Here is a 20604-nt window from a genome sequence, read left to right as displayed (position 1 = left end):
GTGTGGGACACTGAAAAGATTTGTCACAAGCATCAGCCACTGGCCCTCCCATGACTTTGGCCACTGCTGCTGAGGGCAGGTGGAGAACAAAACGAACATGATTTTCTCACACTGCAAAAGGACAATGTTGGACATTGTAATGTAGACATATGTAGACATAATCCTAGGTAAAGGGTGTAAAAGTTGCTGTTTTGTTGTAAGTTCAGGTTACATAATGAATTAACTATTGTTAACATTTGAACTTAATTGCAGTGTTAACTAATCAAGCACCGCTTTAGATCGACTAACTGTAATACTGTATAAGATTTCGATTTGAACTGAATGCATGATAAATCTTTCAGAGCAAAATGCAAAGCTTTGACATTCACTGACGCGCTTCACTTGGCAGTGCATATACTTACTTCCTGACAACCCGCCAAAATAAAAGCTTGTTGATTTTAGGTTTTAAAATGTTAAAAAGTAAAAAAATAAAAATATAAAATCAGCATTGTATTTTTAAGTGTACTCTAACATAATTATATTTTTATTCAATACTCATTCTTTTATTTAAAATATAATAGTGTTATCACACTTTATTTGTTATTTTGTTTATTATTTTATTTAAATAACTTAATAAAGTGCAATAATGCTATTATTATATATATATATATATATATATATTTGTATATATATATATATATATATATATATATATATATATATATATATATATATTTAATAGTTATATTTAATAGGTCACACTATGTGCAGTGTGAGCACCAAACCGAGTCTCCAGGTGCTCTCATGAGAACCAGAATGAAAAACATGTGCACCCCTGCATATAAAATTAACTAATTTTAACAAATTGATTCTTATTGGAAAATGTTTGCCTCAATAATGATCTTTGCAGGCTGATTTCCCTAGTAGTTTCTTTATATACTTTTCTTGTATCAACTCTCTCTCAATGTAACACTGTTGGTGGTCTTTCGGGAGGGTCGCATACATTCTGGAATAGAGACATCCCATTACTATAGAAACCAGAGGGTGTTTAAAAACCAATATATTCTTAATTTGCATACATACATACGTAAGTCTAAAGCCTTTCTTACCAAACCAAATTCATGCAAGAGTAGATAACTGGGCACTTGACACAAAAAAGGGTTGCTGATGGTGGATGTCCTTAGTTCAACAGGGAAAGGAACGAAGAGAGAGAAGAGTCTTTCAAAAGGATTCTGGAGAATAATAAAACAGCAGACTGCAAATCTTTCAGGTACACGCTGAAGGTATGAGGTGTTCCCCTTGTGTAGCAGCATGGGCTCATAATCTCTCCTCACACACACACACCATGTGACGCATGAAAATGAGGGTCTGCATTGAGCTCTCTTAAAACGGCTCCAATTCTTTTTAAGTGTTCTCCATACTAGTGCAGAAGGACTACGGGTTTAATAACTAGCAGGAGGTTTTTTGGGAATAGCCCATTACAATGTCATCTATTATAAAATGTGCGTGTAGTTGGAGAGTACTGTATGGTAGCCCCTATTTTATAATATAAATCATGTACCTTTCTTTTAATAGTCCTAATTTACTTTTTTTATAGCTCTGTAATACATATAAAAGGAATTTAATAATTGCTGATTAAAAATGAATTGCTCGGTTTCAGTTTCTTCTGGGAATTAACGAATCTTGCTTTCTTGTGCCAATATGGCTGAATGTTTTTAATGTACGTGTTATTCTGATGGATTTTGTTGTTGTTGTGCGTGACGGATTTCATTTAGCAACTGGCTAATAGGCCGATACCAAACATGAGCCGAGGGTGGGATGACATTCTCCAGCATATGTGAAGCCGAGGTCTTGTCTTTTCCCCTCCAGGCATTCCCACCGTCCAAGGCCTAGCCTGTAATTTTCAATGGGCTTTAGTGTCCAAGTGTTGCTGTGACCCCCACCTCTGGAGTAAATGGATTGGAGACGAGTTTTAGAGGAAGCTTTGATTATTTCCCCATGTCCCTCAGTAAAATATAAGGGGAACTCAAGACACGGGCACTTCGGACCTGTTATTATATTGGCAGGGCTGCTGCTGTTGAGTCGGTCTGGAAATTTGAGATCACAGGGGTTGAATGACCGGACATACACAACCTAGTGATTACAGGAGCTGCTTTGAGAAAATATGGGAGGACTGGGAAGAGGAAAGATAGAACGATCTCTTTCACTCTTAATATCTCAGTTCTCTTTTCCAGGTTTTAATTCAGGATAGTATCTCTGTGGAGAGCTCAGGTAGACTCTATAAATCTAGCTGGTGAAAATTAAATGGCCATAGACCCAATCCTTGCAGAGGAATTGTTTTCTGCCCATAAAAGACTTTATTAGAGAGGAGTTTGCCTGCCTCTCCCATGTTTCTCTGTGTCTCTGTTCAGGGGCATTAGAACCAGGGGGACCGGTTTTTGTTTTGCTTGCATCAACTCAGTCAGCTGAGCTTTTCAAAATACATTCCAGGTAATGACTTACTAACCACATACTTATGTTAATCCTGAAAAGAAATATCAGGGTTAACACTAAACTATTGAGCAGCACAACTGTTTTCAACTGGGATAATAATAGGAAATATTTATTGGGCACCAAATCAGCATATTATAATGATTTCTAAAGGATCAAGTGACTCTAAATACTGGAGTAATGATGCTGAACATTCAGCTTTGTTGTCACATGAATACATTACATTTAAATGTATATTACAATAGAAATGTTAAATTGGAATCTGTTTTGCAATATACCTGTTTTTAGGTCAAATACATGCAGTCTTGGTGAGCTTAAGAAACGTAAAAATGTTTGATGTTTGATCCAAAGTCTATCTATAAATCAACAACATCTTCAGAGAAACACAGACAAAATTAATTTGTGTAAACGAGAGTGCACAACTTGCATCTAACATGCCAAAGCACGCTGCACACTTGAGTAAGCGTGCTCTGACAGGTGTAAGGATGAAGTACATTAAATATGACATGTTCATTTGTTCACTGTAATTGAGCAAATGTAATGATTCTGCGGGGAACTGTGCCAAGATTGCATTAAACTTTGAATTATTCCAATCAATATTGACAATTAACTATTTAAACAGTTTGTACATTTTATTTATAATCATAATTTATTGGTAAATTAGAGATTATAAATACAGAAATGCTCAGATCAATACATGTTGGAAATGAAAATTATATGTGTTTACATTATTAAAAACAGTAAAATGCAAAAATACTTGAACAAAAGCTAGTATTATATTGGATCTTAATTTGTGTCTGATTTACATCCAGAAGATCTTTATGCTTGAGACATACAGTATCTCTTTAGAAATTGAATTTACCAGTACTACTATACAGAATGACTTCCTCATGAATATTAATTAGGTTAGGAGAATGGACAGTGCAATAATGTATATTTATGGTCTAAGCAGCCAGTTGGTGGCGCCACACTTTAAAACATGTTCTGTTAATGCCTTTTTATATCACTTTATCATTTTATTTTATTTTATATTTTTCGTATTTCAATCTTCTTGACAGTCCAAACAGTGACAAATTTGACACATTTGATATAACACACACACACACACACACACACACACACACACACACACACACATTTAAACTTTGACACCCCGATCATTATTCACAAAGTGAACAAGCACACTTTCATGGCATAACCCACCTTAAATCACAATATAATTCACCTAATCACCCGTCTCATTCCATACTATGGCAAGCAAGGGAGGACACCAGATCACGACGTCTGAAATTAACATGACTGAAAAGGCCCAGGGGACTCCATAATTCAGCTGATTTTATAACAGCCTCTCATAAACTCCTGAGCGTGACCTTCATTTTTCAAAGGCCGCCCTGCATTCCGTGCACTGACAAGATTTATTGGCCAGCACTAATAGCCTGGTCTCTCTTTGGTGGCCTCTCATCGATATAACGCTTCCTGGCTAGCCGGGTGAGGTGGCATGAGATAATGAATATTTTTGCAGCTTGCGAGCGTTCTGCGATTATGTTTTGTGATAGGAATGTAAAAAATAGCATTAAAAACGCAGGCACGCTACTAAAAAACACAAAGACAACAAACATTTTCTTTGATATTCATAGCCACCAAGACAATTTCAGTTTTCTTATTTCTTACGGTTTCTGTGTCAGCAGCTTTCTTATTTTCTGAGATCTATAGAAAATCACACACACACACACACGCGAGCAGACACCTTTCCTCGCATGTAGCTAAGTGACAGTGTTCTTGTGATGGAATGGCTGAACCGTAGAGGCCCCTGTTGCAGCGCATTTTCTCTCTCTCGCACAAGAAGGCACGAACACGAGTACACACATACAGAGCACCTTGGCCTTGCTCTTGCTCCTGAGATGCAATGCCACACAGCTTTCCAACAACTTGATGGATGGCCGCTGAACCTTCCCTCTCCTGTCTAACACACACACACATAATCTCATTTGGGAACAGTCTGGACACACACACACAGAGTAGTAATCTCTTTTTGCGGCTTGTGGAATGACACTGTGGCAAAAGAAATGGACGACTGGTAGATTCCCGTCAGTCCTTTCCACATCTTATTTCATTCCGTTTGAATCCATTTGACTTCAGCTGCATCTCTTCTCCATACCAATGAGGTCTCGGTGATGAGGAGCCGTCTCCTTTACACAAATATGTAAGACTTTGTGCATTATTTATACTGGCCCCAGTGTTTAATCTCCACTTATGCAGTCAAGAGATCACAACTCACTTAATATTTCAGGCCCTCACGCTCGTGTGCTTTACACTGGAGAAGAGCAAATGTTAAAAAGACAAATAAACGGCTGGAGACGAATCGTGTGCGTGCATGTAGGTATACGCAGCTGATTTTGTGCCTGTGGTGACAGATATGGGTTACGTCTCTTAAAACCATCTGGATTTGGAAAATGATATTACCCGTTTTAAGATGTCAACACACGCAGATATTTCATTGCGGAATGAAGTTGGCAGTCATCCTTGATGTGTATTATTTTAGCCCATAAACATCCATCCATTCAGCCAGAGCACATTTTGATTGGACGACAGCGACATGACGAGAGAGTACGTTGCAGTGTCACCTAGAAATTACACTTTTTTATTGTGTATCCTTTCTCTTTCATGAAGGACTAGTATGCCAATTTCATTTGAGTTTCTCAACGGACTTGAGACTTGCTCAACAGGCACATGTTCAAACACAAACACTTGGCTTGATTCGCCTGAAGACTTTGATGTTTTTATCTATCTATCTCACACAGACACACACAAAGAAACACAAACTAAATGAATGTTCCTGATCTTTTAGTGACAAACCCCTGATGTCACAAATCCCTCTTCAGCCAATCTACTCCAACCACCTGTCATATAAAGATCACTTTTCACAATCCTGATAAATCCGCCCATTGGAAATACATCACATTGCTTAAAGGGGGCCTATTATGCAAATTCACTATTACATGGAGTTTGAACATAAATGTGTGTCAGCAGTGTGTGTACACAACCATACTATAATGGTAAAAATCCATCCACTCCTCTTTTTTAATCCCCATAAATCATAATCAGTGTCTCAGAACAAGCCGTTTGCAGATTCTACCTTTTGTGATGTCACAAAATGCCTAGGCCCCGCCCACAATCGCTGAAGGACTCTGCCCTATTAGCATAGACCCTGCCCTCCAGTGAGCTGTACACAGTCCGCCATTTTCTATGCGCTGGAGCAGCTGTAGTGATAAGATAAATGTCTCAGTTTCGTACTAAGAAAGCCAGGTGTGTTATTGCTGGACGTAAGCGCAAAAGACTATTATTTTATTTCCGGGAACTGAGCCACTGAAGACGCAGTGGATTAGTTTTGTTTATGATAGGAATGTGCCCCTCAAGTTACCTAAAATCGTTCATGTATGCGCTAATCATTTTACACCAGACTGATTTGTGAACGAGGGTCAATACAAACCAGGTTTAGCTCAAAAGTTGTTACTCAAGGACTGAGAAGTACCAACTGTTCGTGATCCAGCTTCACACCCTGAAGACGTAAGTATCACACTTTATGTTTTGTAAATGATTGAAAATCGCCTTGTTAGCAATTTATGTGGCTAAAGTTACCACTAATGTTATGTCGTCATTTACATTTTAAAACCGAAAACGCTTATTGTCTATTCATAACTGCATGTTTATTATGGACTATGCAGTAAGGTGATTGTCTTTTTAAATACTGTGTAGGTTTTCTGTATAGATAAAAGACAAAAAGTTGAATGTTTTTTTGCACAGACCAGCACTTCGACACATATCAGTAGCATAAGGGATGTTAGCTGCTGGACAGACTCACCAGAGCTGCATAGTGTTGGTACACAACTATCATTCTCAAAGTCTGCCTGACTTTGCCCGTTCATCCATATAGGGCTGAACCATAGTCCGTAAAAAAATATGGACGACGCGACTTCATTGGCTTCCGCTGACGAGAGTTGAAGCTTTCGGAGGCCGCACGCGGCGCTGACATCTTGCGCAGATTTAGGACTGAGTCTGCGCAGTATCGATCTCAGGACCGGAGTTGCGCAGTAGAGAGCAAGAAGTAGAGGCGCGATTATCAAAAGCCCGCCCACACTCTCACAGATGCAGAACAATTCATTGTGATGGTGTGAAATAAACAGTTATGGAAATGTAGAAATGAAAGCTAAAGCTCCAATCTCCTCCCGAAAATCCAGAAAAAAGTCAGTTAGTGCCTCAGTGACAACTTCACTCAGAGAAGCCATCAATCTCAGCTGTCAATCATGACGTCACACCCCCAGTTTTTATAGCATCAAATAACTAACTAAAACAAAACTTACTAAAAACTAACACTTAAAACGAAATCATCATCATAAAAACTGCCTAAAATGACAGAAACCATCTTTAGGAAACAATTATTTGAAGTGTAATTTGATTGTTTCGTTTGTCTCGCGTCCATTGTAATACATGGAGGGGTGGGGTTTAGGAGCTATACTGGGACCAACCACCGGGGGGCAATCGAGGCGCGGAGGCTTCAGTTTCTGAGAGGAGTGCTGCAGGCTTCAGCTGAACAGTGAACACCTGTATTCACATTGTCAGGCGTATTGCTTCTCCTTATTTGTTATTGCTGCCATAGGATCGGCACGAGCTGTAAAGGCCATTCCCTCTTCTGGAAAGGGGGCGGGGAGCAGCAGCTCATTTGAATTTAAAGAGACCCACAGGAAAATGGCGTGTTTTTGCTCACACCCAAATAGAGACAAATTAGGCAAGCTATAATAAATGACCTATGGGGTTTTGAGCTTAAATTTCACAGACACATTCTGGGGACACCAGAGATTTATATTACATCTTGTCAAAAAGGGCCATAATAGGTACCCTTTGAGTAAAAAGGGTTGCAAATGTGCCAAGATGCACCACAAACCGCAACAGGCCATGAATATGAACATGGCACTACTAAAACAAGTAAAAGACCCATTTTCAACCATCTGATCCCTATTTGTATTATTTGTGTTGACAGTGAACTATTCCCCTGTGTTAGTATACAACAACGCTAAGTGGTTTTGCGTTTTCTTACAAGTGCCATTTAAACACAGACAGGGCAGGGGCTGTGAAAAAAAAAAAAAAACACAAATATACACAAAACGACAGATGCGCGCGCAGAGTCACACCATTCACTTCCTCTGAACTGAAAATGGCCAGAAGGGAAATAGAGGTGAGCTTGCATTTCAGACCCATAATTGACTTATAAAACATATAAATCCAGTTCTAAAGAATATGCTGAAATATACACACACCTGTGAACACAATTCATTTGAATTGTATATTATTGCACCATGTTGCTGTGTTGCTTGGTAACTGTCAATAGCCTAAATAAATAGTTAACTGTTTTCTATTTGTTTTTCAGTTGTTCTCACTTTTTAATGAAAGCAATGAGCCATTTGAGGATGTGCATTACAGTGATTTTACCATGCTTAAGGGGCTTTCTGCTTCGGATTCTGCCTAAAACCCACTACTTAACTGTGGTAAAAAAATCACTGCAATTCACAGCCTCTCATGGCTTATTGCTTTGATAAATCCTTATACTGACAGGCACACAAGCAGGCAAAATGTGGTGTGTGTGTGCGAGTTGTAATCCAGTGCACCCTGTGAGTTTGGACAATGTCAGAATTGACGTACAGATGGGGGTTAAGCACACATGGCGATGACACCGGCACTTACAATCAGCACAGCAGCAACCAATCAAGAAATGATCTCAATTTTTCCCTCAGCTTCGGCCCCATCGCTTCTATTCTGCCCGCAACTGTCACTTTCATCATTTTAGCATGATAAATGTTACAAGTGCATCTACATAGCTTCAATCAAGACTATTCACATGAAGATTGAGGAACAAGAGACTATGAGAGAGAATATAATAGAGAATAAAGAGAGGAGGAAGGCGACAGAGGGACTGAGAAAAATAAAGAGAGGCGAAGAATGAAAGAGAATGAGAGAGACTGCAGGCACGCTCGAGCTACATCATGTTGTCAACGGGCAGCTGAAAGGATAGATTACTTACAGTAACAGAAGGAGGAAAAAAGAAATCAAAGAGACATCGCAGTACTACTTCTAAAAGGTCAAGTGAAATCACTACAACTGTGCTCCAAAAAGAAGAAGACTAAACTAAAAAAATGCAACTGTAATTTGAACTGTTTTCTCTGTTAACTTGGCTCTGTGCTGTATCAAAAACAGCTTTCATATTTCTGGTTTAAGTTTCACAGGTCATTTACATTTACTGTTTTACATACGCCCGTGACTGGACTGGGCAGTGGAAGCACAAATGAAACGTTGACCTGTGCATGCAAATGAAGAGTTGGCCTCTCTTCTCCAAAATGATCTGTGACGTTTAGCTTTTGTTTAAGGATCCAGTTGTGAAAAAAAAGTATTAATTACATGCATATATGGTAATTTGCAAAGTATAATTTGCATAGGCATACATTTCAAAAGTCCCTGTCTTTCTCTCCCAATGGAAGTGCGCTGTCTTGAGTCGCATCTGTACCTGTGACAGATTTGGTCAGCGTTGGCCATTCAATGCTGGCGTTGAGCTGACAAGCTCTCCCTAATAACACAGCAATCAAGCCTGCAGCTGATCTAATTCTGTCCTGGGTCTCCATTACCCAGCAATTCTGTGTCATCGCATGGCGTGTTATTTAATGTGACGTGACGATGATGCCGTGTAGTTAATTTTACGCTTCTGTATTGTGATGAATAGAATATATACGGCTGCTTGTAAATGCAGCTTGATTGCTTCATTGATTGAAGGCTAATTCTCAACTCTGAGGTTACTTGGCAAACATTTTTGAAAATAAATGCAAAGAATTATAATTGAATATTTAAAGTTAATTTACTAGAAGATCAAGTATTTATTATTTAAAGGTCATATGCATGTACACGCTCTCCTGCATTTTTTTAACTCATAAAAGCACCTTGTATGTAATGAAAATAAGCTTATGTGGTTTGCTCAGATGTTTTGCCAACAGCAATACAAGGTGAATTGCAAAAGCACACAAATAAATTTGCTGCAGAAGTGATTGGCATTTGCATGGCCGTGTTTTTGTATTGCTTGCACGTGTCCAAAATGAGAGATGCTTTGGTCCGTCAGACATATGTATGTAAAACAAATGCAAGATGGAAAGCATCGTAAAGGCTGAAACCACAACAGACATGCCACACTGACCTCAAAAACAAATATAAGCAATATCCTCAGAAAAGACTAAATATGGAGATGGATTAGGACAAGCCATTTTGCGCACTCCTAAAAAAAACTGCCAGTGATTGGCAGATACTTGATTCAAATGTTGATCTTGACTCAAAATAAAGAGGCTGTTATAACCCCAGCTCTATTTGTACAAAATAGGCCAAGATCTGTGATTGACACTCTGTTCGAATGTATTTATTCTGTTGCCTCTGATCTAGAGAATCATGGGGAATGATTAAATACTCTATCTGTGTTTGTTGGTTTAACCATGAACCTTTAAACCGTCACCTCTGTGTCTATAGATCGCTGAATCATAAAGCTAAACTCTGTAAAAGTTGCAGACAGTAAGGAGAGAAAGAAAAATAAAACACTCTCCTATCCCATCGGAGACATTATCTATGTTCAGACTGTGCTATATAATGCAAGAAAGCCATAAACCAGCCGCTGTCTTACTAAGGCCAAATAACCAGATACGTTTTTGGCAAAGCCGTAGCCATGTCTTGACCTTTTTTTTGTTTATAAAGCCTATAGAAACAGAACAGTGAAGGAAATTCTAGGTCTAAATCTAGTAGGTAAATAATCATTTCGAACTATTTGCAAATAATATTTGTATTAATTTGCATTAAAATATGCACATATGTACTTTTATTTGTATGCCTAAAATGTCCAAAACGTGAAACGTTTCTTGTGTCTTCACACTCAGTTAGGAATGACATGAATCACATAAATTAATATTTTCAATTCAAAAGCCATATTTGAGACAAAAAGTTGAGTAGTTTGCATCACTGGATGTTACTGTGGGTCATTTAACTTCTATCACAAAACAGTTCACATGTATTAAATGTTTCGCTTACCTCACTTTCTTTCAATGTTAAATTGACGCTTTGCACTGGAATTCACGCTCGGCTTCTGTGAACGGTAAACTCCACCTACTTTGATTTGATTGGCCATCTTAATAATTTTGACATTAATGAGCGCTGTTAGACCACTGAGGCAGACCAGACTAAAAATGCAACTTTTAAACCTTTTTGTCATCCCAACAACATCATACAGAGTGCTGCGTAATGAATTGCAAGAACTTCAAATATAAGGGGGGGGGGGGGGGGGCAATCTGACCATTTCTAATTGTTGGAAGGGACTTGTCCCCCTCAATGTCTATGGTGGTTACAGCCCTGGTTTTTAGAGAATGGCGGAGAAATCATGAAGTGTTGATCACTGTGAAACACCTTGATATATTACCTTTCTGGCTAGAAGAAAGGTGGCGTCTCCCACCTGCATTAGGTTAAATTAACGACAGCTTGAATGTCGCATGTACAACGGGACATGGAAACACTTGTGTTGTCCGGTTACCTGTCTGGGGCGACCGGCGCGGTGTAGTTTCTGCTATCAAGACAGAAGATGGTGTGCATGTGTGTCTGTCTGTGTGTGTGTGTGTGTGTGCATGAGTTTCTGTGTGTAAGGAGATTAGGGGGATGTAGGTAACATGAAACCAGACCACACATTTATGAGGCCACTGCACTCGATCCCTCTCAACACTCACAAACACACACACAGAGAGAGAGAGAAAGAGAGAGAGAGAGAGAGAACAGTAGAGACCTTTCTCTAGCCTGTTAACAGGGCCCTCTTTCTAGTTCCTGTCTCTTTTACCCTTTCCTCCACTCTAAAGAAAAAGGAGAGAGGAAGGGGAAAAGAGAGAGCATCTCAGATGTCAGAGCACAAGAACTGAAATCAAACACGATCAAAAAGAGCTGGGCCTTTTCACAAGGAGAAAAACACAGGTAGTTTCATGGATGACTTCACCAGAGGGAATTGTACTGTGAAGAGAAAATTAATCTTGTCCAGAAAACTAGGTATTTCAAGTCTGTTACAAGACATCATTATTAATACCACTGTATGTTCCCCATCATTAATTTAAAAGCTACACATGCGTGTGCATCTAGTCCAGAGAATGATGAGGTCATGTGACCTGTTCTGAATCAGTAGTGTCACTATTTCGTATTTATCTAATTTTACCATCCAACAGAAAGTTAAATGCTACCTAAAATTACTAAGTATCTGACTTAACTTGACCATAACATGCCCTTATCCTGAATAACTTGCTAAAAGTGTTTACAAAAGTTGCTAAAAGTTTTACAAAACAGCTATATGTAATACAGTTATATTAAATATATCAGACAATAGGGCTGCACAATTATTCAGAACAATAATTCCAACGCATGTTGCAGAGTTGAGGACATGAATGGAATAACCAATCGGTGTGTTGCAAGTTATTGCGTAGAATAAATCCACTCAAAACGCAGTTTTTGTTCAGCGCGAGCTCACTGATTCAGTTTTATGCTTTGGCAAATTCTTTCATTATCAAACATGATCTACATAGTGTAGAGTGTAGTAGTCAGCTTCATTGACTGTAATGGTAGTTTTCACTAGAGGACAAAACTGAAGTGATTGACAGCTTGAAAAGTGTTCTTTCCTCACTTTACTGTACTATTCACAATTTGAATGAAGTTGTATTTTTCATGCAGCAAACTAATGGCCATGTACACACTGCAAGATTTCGAGAGTGGAAGATGCATTTAAATGCAGGAGTGAATATGCTAAATTATAGTTCAGTGTGTGAGTCACTGATGAAAAACGGATGACTGACATAGTGATAACCATAGCAACATTTTGGCGTCTTCTGACTGTGAACAAGAAGCATGATGCAACATTTTAATCCATTCAGTGTTTGCTATTTTTGACAAAAAAATTATACTATTGACCAAAGACACATTGTGTTTGGCAATGTTACTGCTTTTAAACAGCGTACTCCTTGGACGAGTTTGGATTTGTAATCTACACAAAGAATATGACATGCCCGGGGTCATCACAGAAAAAAAAAAACTATGTAAATTATATTAAGCAACATTAATAATCATAATTACATAAGGGAAACAATCGCCAATTATGGTTTTTGTGCTTAACCATGCAGCCCTATCACAGCTGTACTTAAGTCTTACAGCATTATGACACTCATCAAATAAGTGATTCATCAAGAATTAGTGGTTTGAGTCCATTATGAGTGTGCCTGGCACATTTTCCCTTCATGATGTGTGACAGAGGCAAATGAAGGTAAATACGGGAAGGAATACTTGGAAAGGAAGGTAAATACAGTTGAAAAATTATTTAAAAAAGTGGAGGGGGTGGGGGTGGGGGTGAGAAGGTCATCATAAAAGTTGTTCTTTTAACAAAACCAAGCTGGGAATATATTAGGCTCAAAAATGAAATTCTAATGACTTCTCTTTATAAAGTATTTGATATAGACTATTATGCTATCTTAATGGGATTTTGCGAGGGCATGTTGGCTACTCCTGATAACACTCAATAAAACATCTAAAGAGCCCCTCTTAAATTGTCAGCAGAGATGTACGTAATGACGCTGGACTTGATCTTGCTTCTTGCCAAGGACGCTGTAATTGCAAACTGGTAATAGGGTAGAACTCTTTTGCTCAGCACCCTGTGAATGTCTGCTGCATTTAAATGGACAAACAAATGGACGGATCGTACAAAGCATCGCAGCTTTCAAATAAAAAGCAAATAAATAATGATCTAAGTGGAGTACTTGGACACACAATACATGTGCCGGGGCAGCAAATGGAGGCTCTGCTTAAATATGCATGAGATGTCCGAAAGAAACATAGGCAACAGTACTCCTTTCGTGGAGAAGTGCAGACGCCTAAACACAGCATATCAGAGGGCTGTTCAAGAGGGTAGGAGGAAAGGGAGAGATGAAAGAAATCCAGGACAGAGTTGACAAAAGAACAAAAAGGGAAACTGTGCAAGGAGCCACAATTTGTGAGAAAGAATATAAAAAAACATAATGAGGAAAGAGAAACCAGTGGGAATATTAGAAGCAGACATTAAAATGGAGAGTATGTGATTCTAAATGGGGGAAAAAATTAAAACGCATGAATCAGGGAAGATATGTAAAGAAGAAAATCCTATTAAAAGAGTGAGAGTGTGTAAGAGAGAGAAGCTATCTTGTGGCTTGAGTTAAGAAGGGGCATTTTTTTTTCTGGAATGCAAGGGAGGACACTACATACAGCATGTTAGATAGGAATCAATAATGCATTAACCACCTTAGAAAACACATGAAACGACAGGGCAAGTGTTATTTTCCTGGCAAATCTGGACAATGAAAGGGCTGACTTCATTTTGAATTAACCTCACCTAGCAGTGGAGCGCTCTACAGGACAGGGAACAATAATGATATAAATTGATTATTTCACACATGTGCCTTAGAATTTACAAAGCCATTTTATGGCTGCTGCAACAAAGGGCATGTTATGCTTTAAATAATGGCATAAATGACACGGAGAGCACAAGAGGTATCGGCTAAAAATAACGATTAGAGAATGTGAGATAAGAAAGAGAGAGAGTGAGCAGATTTCACTGCTAGGTCACTGAATTTGCCCAGACACACAAATGCACAGGAATGTTAACTGTGACCTCCCGCCCAGATGTTCCCAGTCTGTTCGGATAAGCACGTTTAAACATGACACCACAACTAACATTCCACCTTTTTCAATCTTTTCTCCTTCTACTTCATCTCACTCACCCCTCCTCTATCAAGCCCCCCTACAAGGGAGAGAAAGCACTAACCATGTTTTGATAAAAAAGGTTGGGTCGTGCTCCAGCCGCAAGCCTACTGCTGAGACGGAATAACTGTGAACCAGAGCCATATGTGATCCCATTCGTTCTTCTGACGCACACACACAGACAAAGGTCATCAACGCTGACACCCGCATCTGCCCTACAACTACACTAAAAGATGTGCCAATGTGTCCACAGCGTGGCCTCGGCACCCCAGGTGGCCCAGCGGAAATGATATCCCTGACTGAAGAATGCCTTCATGTCGCTTTTAGCATTACATCTAAATGGCACTATGAGGCGAAGCAGGTCGATACAGGGAAACAGAAGCATCGGCTAAAAATACATATATCCAGCATGATAGTATTACAGGCTGAATAGTGTTGGTGTTTATAGACACTCGGGTAAAAGCTTGAAGATTCAGATATAAAACATGTGATTGGTATCATAGATTGAAAATGATAAAAGATATGGTTCTTACCTGTTTGTTGTACTTGTTGATGGTTTGGCTACTGTACTCAGAACAGTGGTCTGATCCGATGGATATGTTATCTCCAGTGCCGACAAATGTGTTGGCCGGCGGCAGGTCCTGAACAGCCTGGTGCTTTTTCCCCGCCGTGGGCGACTGAGGGTGCAGCTGAACGGTCGGTAATGGTGAGCTGGATTTGTAATGGCGGGCAAGATCTGGGCTTCCGGGGCCACCGTTGACGGACCGATAGCGGCCCATTCCCGGACTGTCTGACAGTTTTTCATTAACGCCATCGTAGCGCTGGCCATTTGGCTTGGATGCCTCTACGGTGACGATGCTGCTATATAAAGGCTGTTTAGACTTTTTCTTATTCTTGTCCTTCTTAGGTTTCTTGCCTTTATCATGTTGCTGAGGTGTGAAGAAGTCCTCATGATCTTTCTTTCCAGCCTCATAGCCGTTCTTGTTCTTGGGGCGGCAATAGCGGGCCATGACGACCACCAGGATGATAAGAATGACCGTCATGATGCCTGACACAACCCCTATGGCAATGCTCAGCCGTTGCTTTCCCAAGTCATAATTGGGGTCTCCTGCAATGTCAGCATTGAGTGGTGTACCAAGACTTTTGGCAACTTGTGCCTCTACAATAGTGGAGTTAGAGAGCGTTTCATTGACGTAGATGTGGACCAGTGTGGTGGTGCTTTGCGACGGAACCCCACTGTCATTCACTTGCACAACCAGGCGATGAAGGCCGAAGTGTTTTTGCTCTAGTTTGCCAACTAATGAGATTACACCAGTCCACGCATCGATTTCAAACAACTTAAATGGATTGCCACCAACTATTCTGTAGCTGAGGTTAGCATTAACCCCTGTGTCGGTATCAGTAGCCGAGACAGTCCTGACCACCGTCCTTATATTACTAGAAGGAGGAAGCAGTGTGTATGAGTTATTCATTGGAAAAGTAACGGTGGGAGGATTATCATTTACATCCACTACAGAGAGAGACACCGTGGCTGTAGCAGACCGGGGCGGATCGCCTCCATCAACAGCTTTGACACGGAATGAATATGTGGTTTTTTGCTCACGGTCAAATGCCATGTTTGAGAAGATGGTACCTGTGTTGTTGTCAATAGAGAAAATGTCCTCTTCTTCCTCAATGTATAGACTTGTTTCTGCATTTTGTCCTTTGTCGGCATCCATGACTGTTATCATGCCAACGGGGCTGTTGGGTTGCAGGTTTTCCTGAATATAGAAAGTGAACACATCCTGCATGAACTTTGGCTCGTTGTCATTTTTATCTGCCACCAGGACTACCACAGTGGCTGAGCCCTGCAGAACAGGCATGCCTTTGTCTTTGGCGATAACTTTGAACTCATATCGTTCCATCTGCTCCCTGTCAAGTATGGTGTTGACACGAATGTCACCGGTGTCTGCATCAATGGAAAATATTCCATTCACAGAGGAGTCAAGGGAGTAAGAGATTTCTGCATTTTTGCCGCTGTCTGCATCTAAAGCCACGACTTTGACGACACGCTCACCGGGAGCATTGTTTTCAGGAAATGAAACTTCCACTGTGCTTTTGCTAAAAACTGGTGGATTGTCATTCATGTCCCCCACTTTCACTATTAATGAATTGTTACTAGAGAGACTAGGGCTCCCAGAGTCAACAGCAACAATGACCACATTATACTCCTGCACTGCTTCATAATCAAGTGGTGCTGACGTATGGAGAAAGTACTTCTTTTTATTCATCTCACCCTCAACCTCACTAGCAGGTTTAAGCTGAAATGGAACATCGCCCACTACGGTGCACGTCACTATACCATTCGGTCCTTTATCTCGGTCTGACACTTGGACTAGAGCGATGGGTGTATCGACAATCACATCCTCCGCCACATTAGCCACTCCGTCTTTGAGAAATATGCGTCCAATTTTTCGGATGTCGATATTGGGGACGTTGTCATTTTCGTCTTTGATATTGATGATCACTGTCGCCTTGTCAGTCTTAGGAGGCTGACCGCGGTCACGTGCCATGACAGTGAAGCGAAGCTGACTCACATCTTCTCGGTCAATTCGGTGCAAAACACTGAGCCAGCCAGTGCTCTCATCTAGCCGCAGCAGTCGTCGCACTGACTCTGTGGCTGCTCCGAAAACATACTCAATCTGTCCATTCACACCAACATCAGTGTCGCCCGCTTTTAGCTGGAGTATGGGGGCACCTGGGGAACTGTTTTCTGGCAGATCTGCCTCATAAATGCTCTTCTCAAAGCGTGGGTTGTTATCATTCACATCTGTAATCATGACCCTAAGAATGGCTTGTGAGGAGCGTGGGGGGTCGCCCCCATCTCTAACGCGCAGAGTCAGCTCATAGGTGTCGCGCTGCTCTCTGTCCAGTGCCCCTTTGATAATTAGCTGCGGCTGCTTCTCGCCGTCTGTGGTGTCAGCAACTTGAAGTTCAAAGACGCTGCTACGGCTAGCCCCCTCTTCGAACCTCCGCTTGCCCGTGTGAGTGTCAACACTGCCGGAGCTAGAAGTGCCAATCCGTCGGACAGAGCTCTCGCCGTTGTCCTGAATTAACTCATATCGCTCTATTCCATTCCGACCGAAATCTCTGTCGGTGGCCGTGGTCAGGAGATAAAGTGTGCCAATGGGTCTGTTCTCCTCAACGGAGAGAGTGATAACAGGTGAGGGAAAAGACGGCGTGTTGTCGTTTATGTCTAAAATAATCACTTTGCCCTCGAAGAGATCAACCCAGCTCTGCGCGGGTCCTATCACGGATACTTCGAAATCTATAAAACATTCGTTCTCATCAAAAATCATTTGACACTGCGGCAGCTTTTCGCGGTCTATCCGCCGCTCGTTCGTGCTCAGGTCTCCGGTCATGTTATCGATTTTAAAGTACTCGGAGCCGGATTCTAAGGTAAAAGTCACATCCATGCCAGCCGTGATGCCAAGGTCCGCGGCTACATTACCTACCCGGACATCGGCTGGACCCTCCTCAGCCAAGCGGTACCGGAGCACTTGCTTGGCTGCGGGCTGACTCAGCAGCTGCAGAATAAGAAAGCAGTAGCTTAAACAGTCCACAATGCCTGTAGTCCTCATTGTTCCTCGCAGATTTTTCAGCAAAACTGAACGATGATTTTGTTTAAAAGCTTGTTCTCCTTCTTCTCGCTTTTGTTAAAGCGCCTGATCCTCACTGCATGCGTTTTCGCGACTGGATACCTCTCTGTGGTTCCCAAACTCAGATAGAATAGCGCATATCTGTTAATGTTTTCCCCCCTCTCATACTATGCTCGCGCTATTCCTTTTTTTCCTTGATTTGTCCCTCAAGAATATAGACAACACCGACAGAAAGTTTTCACAAATTCATTCAATATTAAGCTTGAAATAAACATGCCAAAAATTACTTGCTGAGACTACTCCGTCTTTGCCATGACTTGACATCGCCGAGTCTTTTCATTAAAGGCAGCGAAGTCAGATATTCAATCCATTGCGCAATCAATTCATATGGTTTTAAATCCAGCTTTCCCAAATGCCAATTCTCCGCTCCAGATGATATCCCACCATACGGAATAGAAACTAAAATATCAGAACTTCTTGTGCTACGGATATAAGCCGCAAATGATCTGTCCTCTCCGTGTGCCGTGTCCGCGCGCACTGATTTCTCCAGTCCACTCAGCGTCTAATAGTTCTCTCACTTGCACCAGAGAATGAAAGAAAAAAAAATCTCCGCAGTGTGCCGTTCAGCCTTAAGCCAAAATGCAAAACTGAGCAACAACGGAGTTATAATCCTGGCAGAGATGCTAGGAATGTGGTATTAAAATTCCAGCGCGAGGACGGTCCCTCTGTCCAGCGCGCGCCTCTCACCTGCAGCAGAAGCGCGTGTGTATCTGCCGCACTCTGCGCGCGAGTCTCTCTCTCGCTCCCTCTCTCTCTTTCCCTCTCTCTCTCTCTCCACCCCCTGTGCGACAAACAAAGCTCAACTCGATCGCTTAGTTCTACTGTTGGAGTGTGTCTTCTTTTTTGTTCGCAAGGGCATCTTATTGGAAAATAGTAAAATGTACTGTCCAGAATTGAGCATTTGGAGACTGTTGTGCGCTTTGTGAAACAGCCTATTAAACGCCTTCCAAAAGTGTTCCATTTTTTAAGGGAATTGCATTTCTGCTGAGGTTGGTGCCGCCCAAACCAAACCTGCTCAGCCAATCTTAAACTATCTATAAGATGTTTCAAAGATGTTTACGATGTGCAAATCAATAATAAATTGATAAATAATGACAGTACTTATATGCTTTGTCTTTGCACATTACGCGTAACGAACTGTTGCTATGGTTACATCCTTATTCAAACAAGACTATTTAGCACATTGTGACTATTTTGTATCCAACTTTGGGGAAGCACCTATTATTGAATGTAAAATGCGGACTTTTAAGTAGGCTAGTCTATATTTTAGGCAGTGATATTTTAAGTGGGATATATCGTATAGTAAAAGTGGTTTAGTTATTTATTTTAACAAATAGTAACGTGTCAGCATATTTACTTAACCATTCGTTATAATACATTCAACAAGAAGGTTTACACCCCTTCTTGCTCCGTGCATCCCAATTTATTATCCCACTCCGTGCGTCCCAGATCATCTCGGTTTCGGTGCCTCTTGTGGCTTCCCGGTCTGTTAGAATATAGTATGTGTGTGTGGTCGTTTGTGGTGAGATGTTTTCTACGGCACAAGTATGCGGTGAGCTCTTCTACTACTTCACACTCGTGCGTCTCCATCTGTTATGGGCTTTTTGCGCAAGAAAAGGCACCACGGACAGCGACGCTCGGTTGACTCACCGGTGCAAAGGAGAGAGAGAGCGAGTGTTGTGACTCTCCGTGACCAGAACTCTGATGGAGTCCATCAAATGCAGAGCGCAGAGCTACGGTTTTATATACGTCGTTTAGTTAGTACCATTCGCTTTCCCGTTTTGTGCTCTAGCACATTTATCTAGTAATGCATTTAATCCGTGAACACTTGTTCGAGGCAGGTATTCCTGCAAACTGTACATTTATTAATGTATTTTTTTGCACTTTGCAAAACTGTGGAGGGGAGGGTTTCAGGGGATATGTGTCCGGGTTTGCCAAGCTAAGAGGGCTGAGCTGTGACTGGACCAGAGCTGCCGCCTGCAGAAGGAAGCCCCGCTATTCATAATGTGAACAGTGCGCCAAATGTCACTACACAGCGCCCTCTGTTGTCCTCTTAAAATTATACTGAGCAAATTAGTCATTACTGCATATACTGTATGTTGAGCTCGAGTTGTAGTATGTCCAAATGATTTGTAGTTGTAGTATGGGTTTCATGATTTATCTGCATAGACTGTCGTCTATCTACTCTCTTTCAATTTCTGAGTCACATTCGGGCACCATTTTTACTCCTATTCCCTGCAGTCCGTTTCTCATTTAAAAGTACTGTCACTCATTAGGGCGTTAATGACATTTGAAATGAGTGCTTTCAAAAGCCACTAGAGGGTGTTACCCTTTTTAGTGTGGAGAGCACGGAAGTTAAGAGGTCAACTTTTTAATATAGAGTCACTAATTTCTTGGCTCCTCTCAGGTGGATGCTTCAGGTTGAAATTGATTTTTCAATATTCTTTTGTTTGTAGGTTCCAGTTCACCTAAATGACATTCATTGTTTATACTGACTAAAGCACCTAAAACATGTAAAGTGGACTTTTAATAGCATTTGCAAGCACATAGAAGTGATACTCTGACGGAATGAGGTCTACCATCAGAGCCAGTGAATGACACTACTGGA

The 20604-nt window shown here is 40.9% G+C and overlaps 1 protein-coding gene across 1 annotated transcript in view; it reads right to left on the bottom strand.

Moving 5' to 3' along the window:
- The window catches only part of pcdh7b (protocadherin 7b), a 134740-nt gene extending 116011 nt beyond the window's left edge, over window positions 1-18729 (bottom strand). The window contains exon 1 of the mRNA XM_079811201.1: window positions 14832-18729. Coding sequence (XP_079667327.1) covers window positions 14832-17918 — 3087 coding nt within the window. The 5' untranslated portion in view covers window positions 17919-18729. The remainder of the gene's footprint in view (window positions 1-14831) is intronic.
- Window positions 18730-20604: the final 1875 nt, after the last annotated feature.

Source organism: Gobio gobio (genome assembly GCF_949357685.1).
Source record: "Gobio gobio genome assembly, chromosome: 2".
Classification (NCBI taxonomy): Eukaryota; Metazoa; Chordata; class Actinopteri; order Cypriniformes; family Gobionidae; genus Gobio; species Gobio gobio.
Note: the sequence above shows the minus strand (reverse complement) of the source record. Positions and strands in the feature narration are given on the sequence as shown.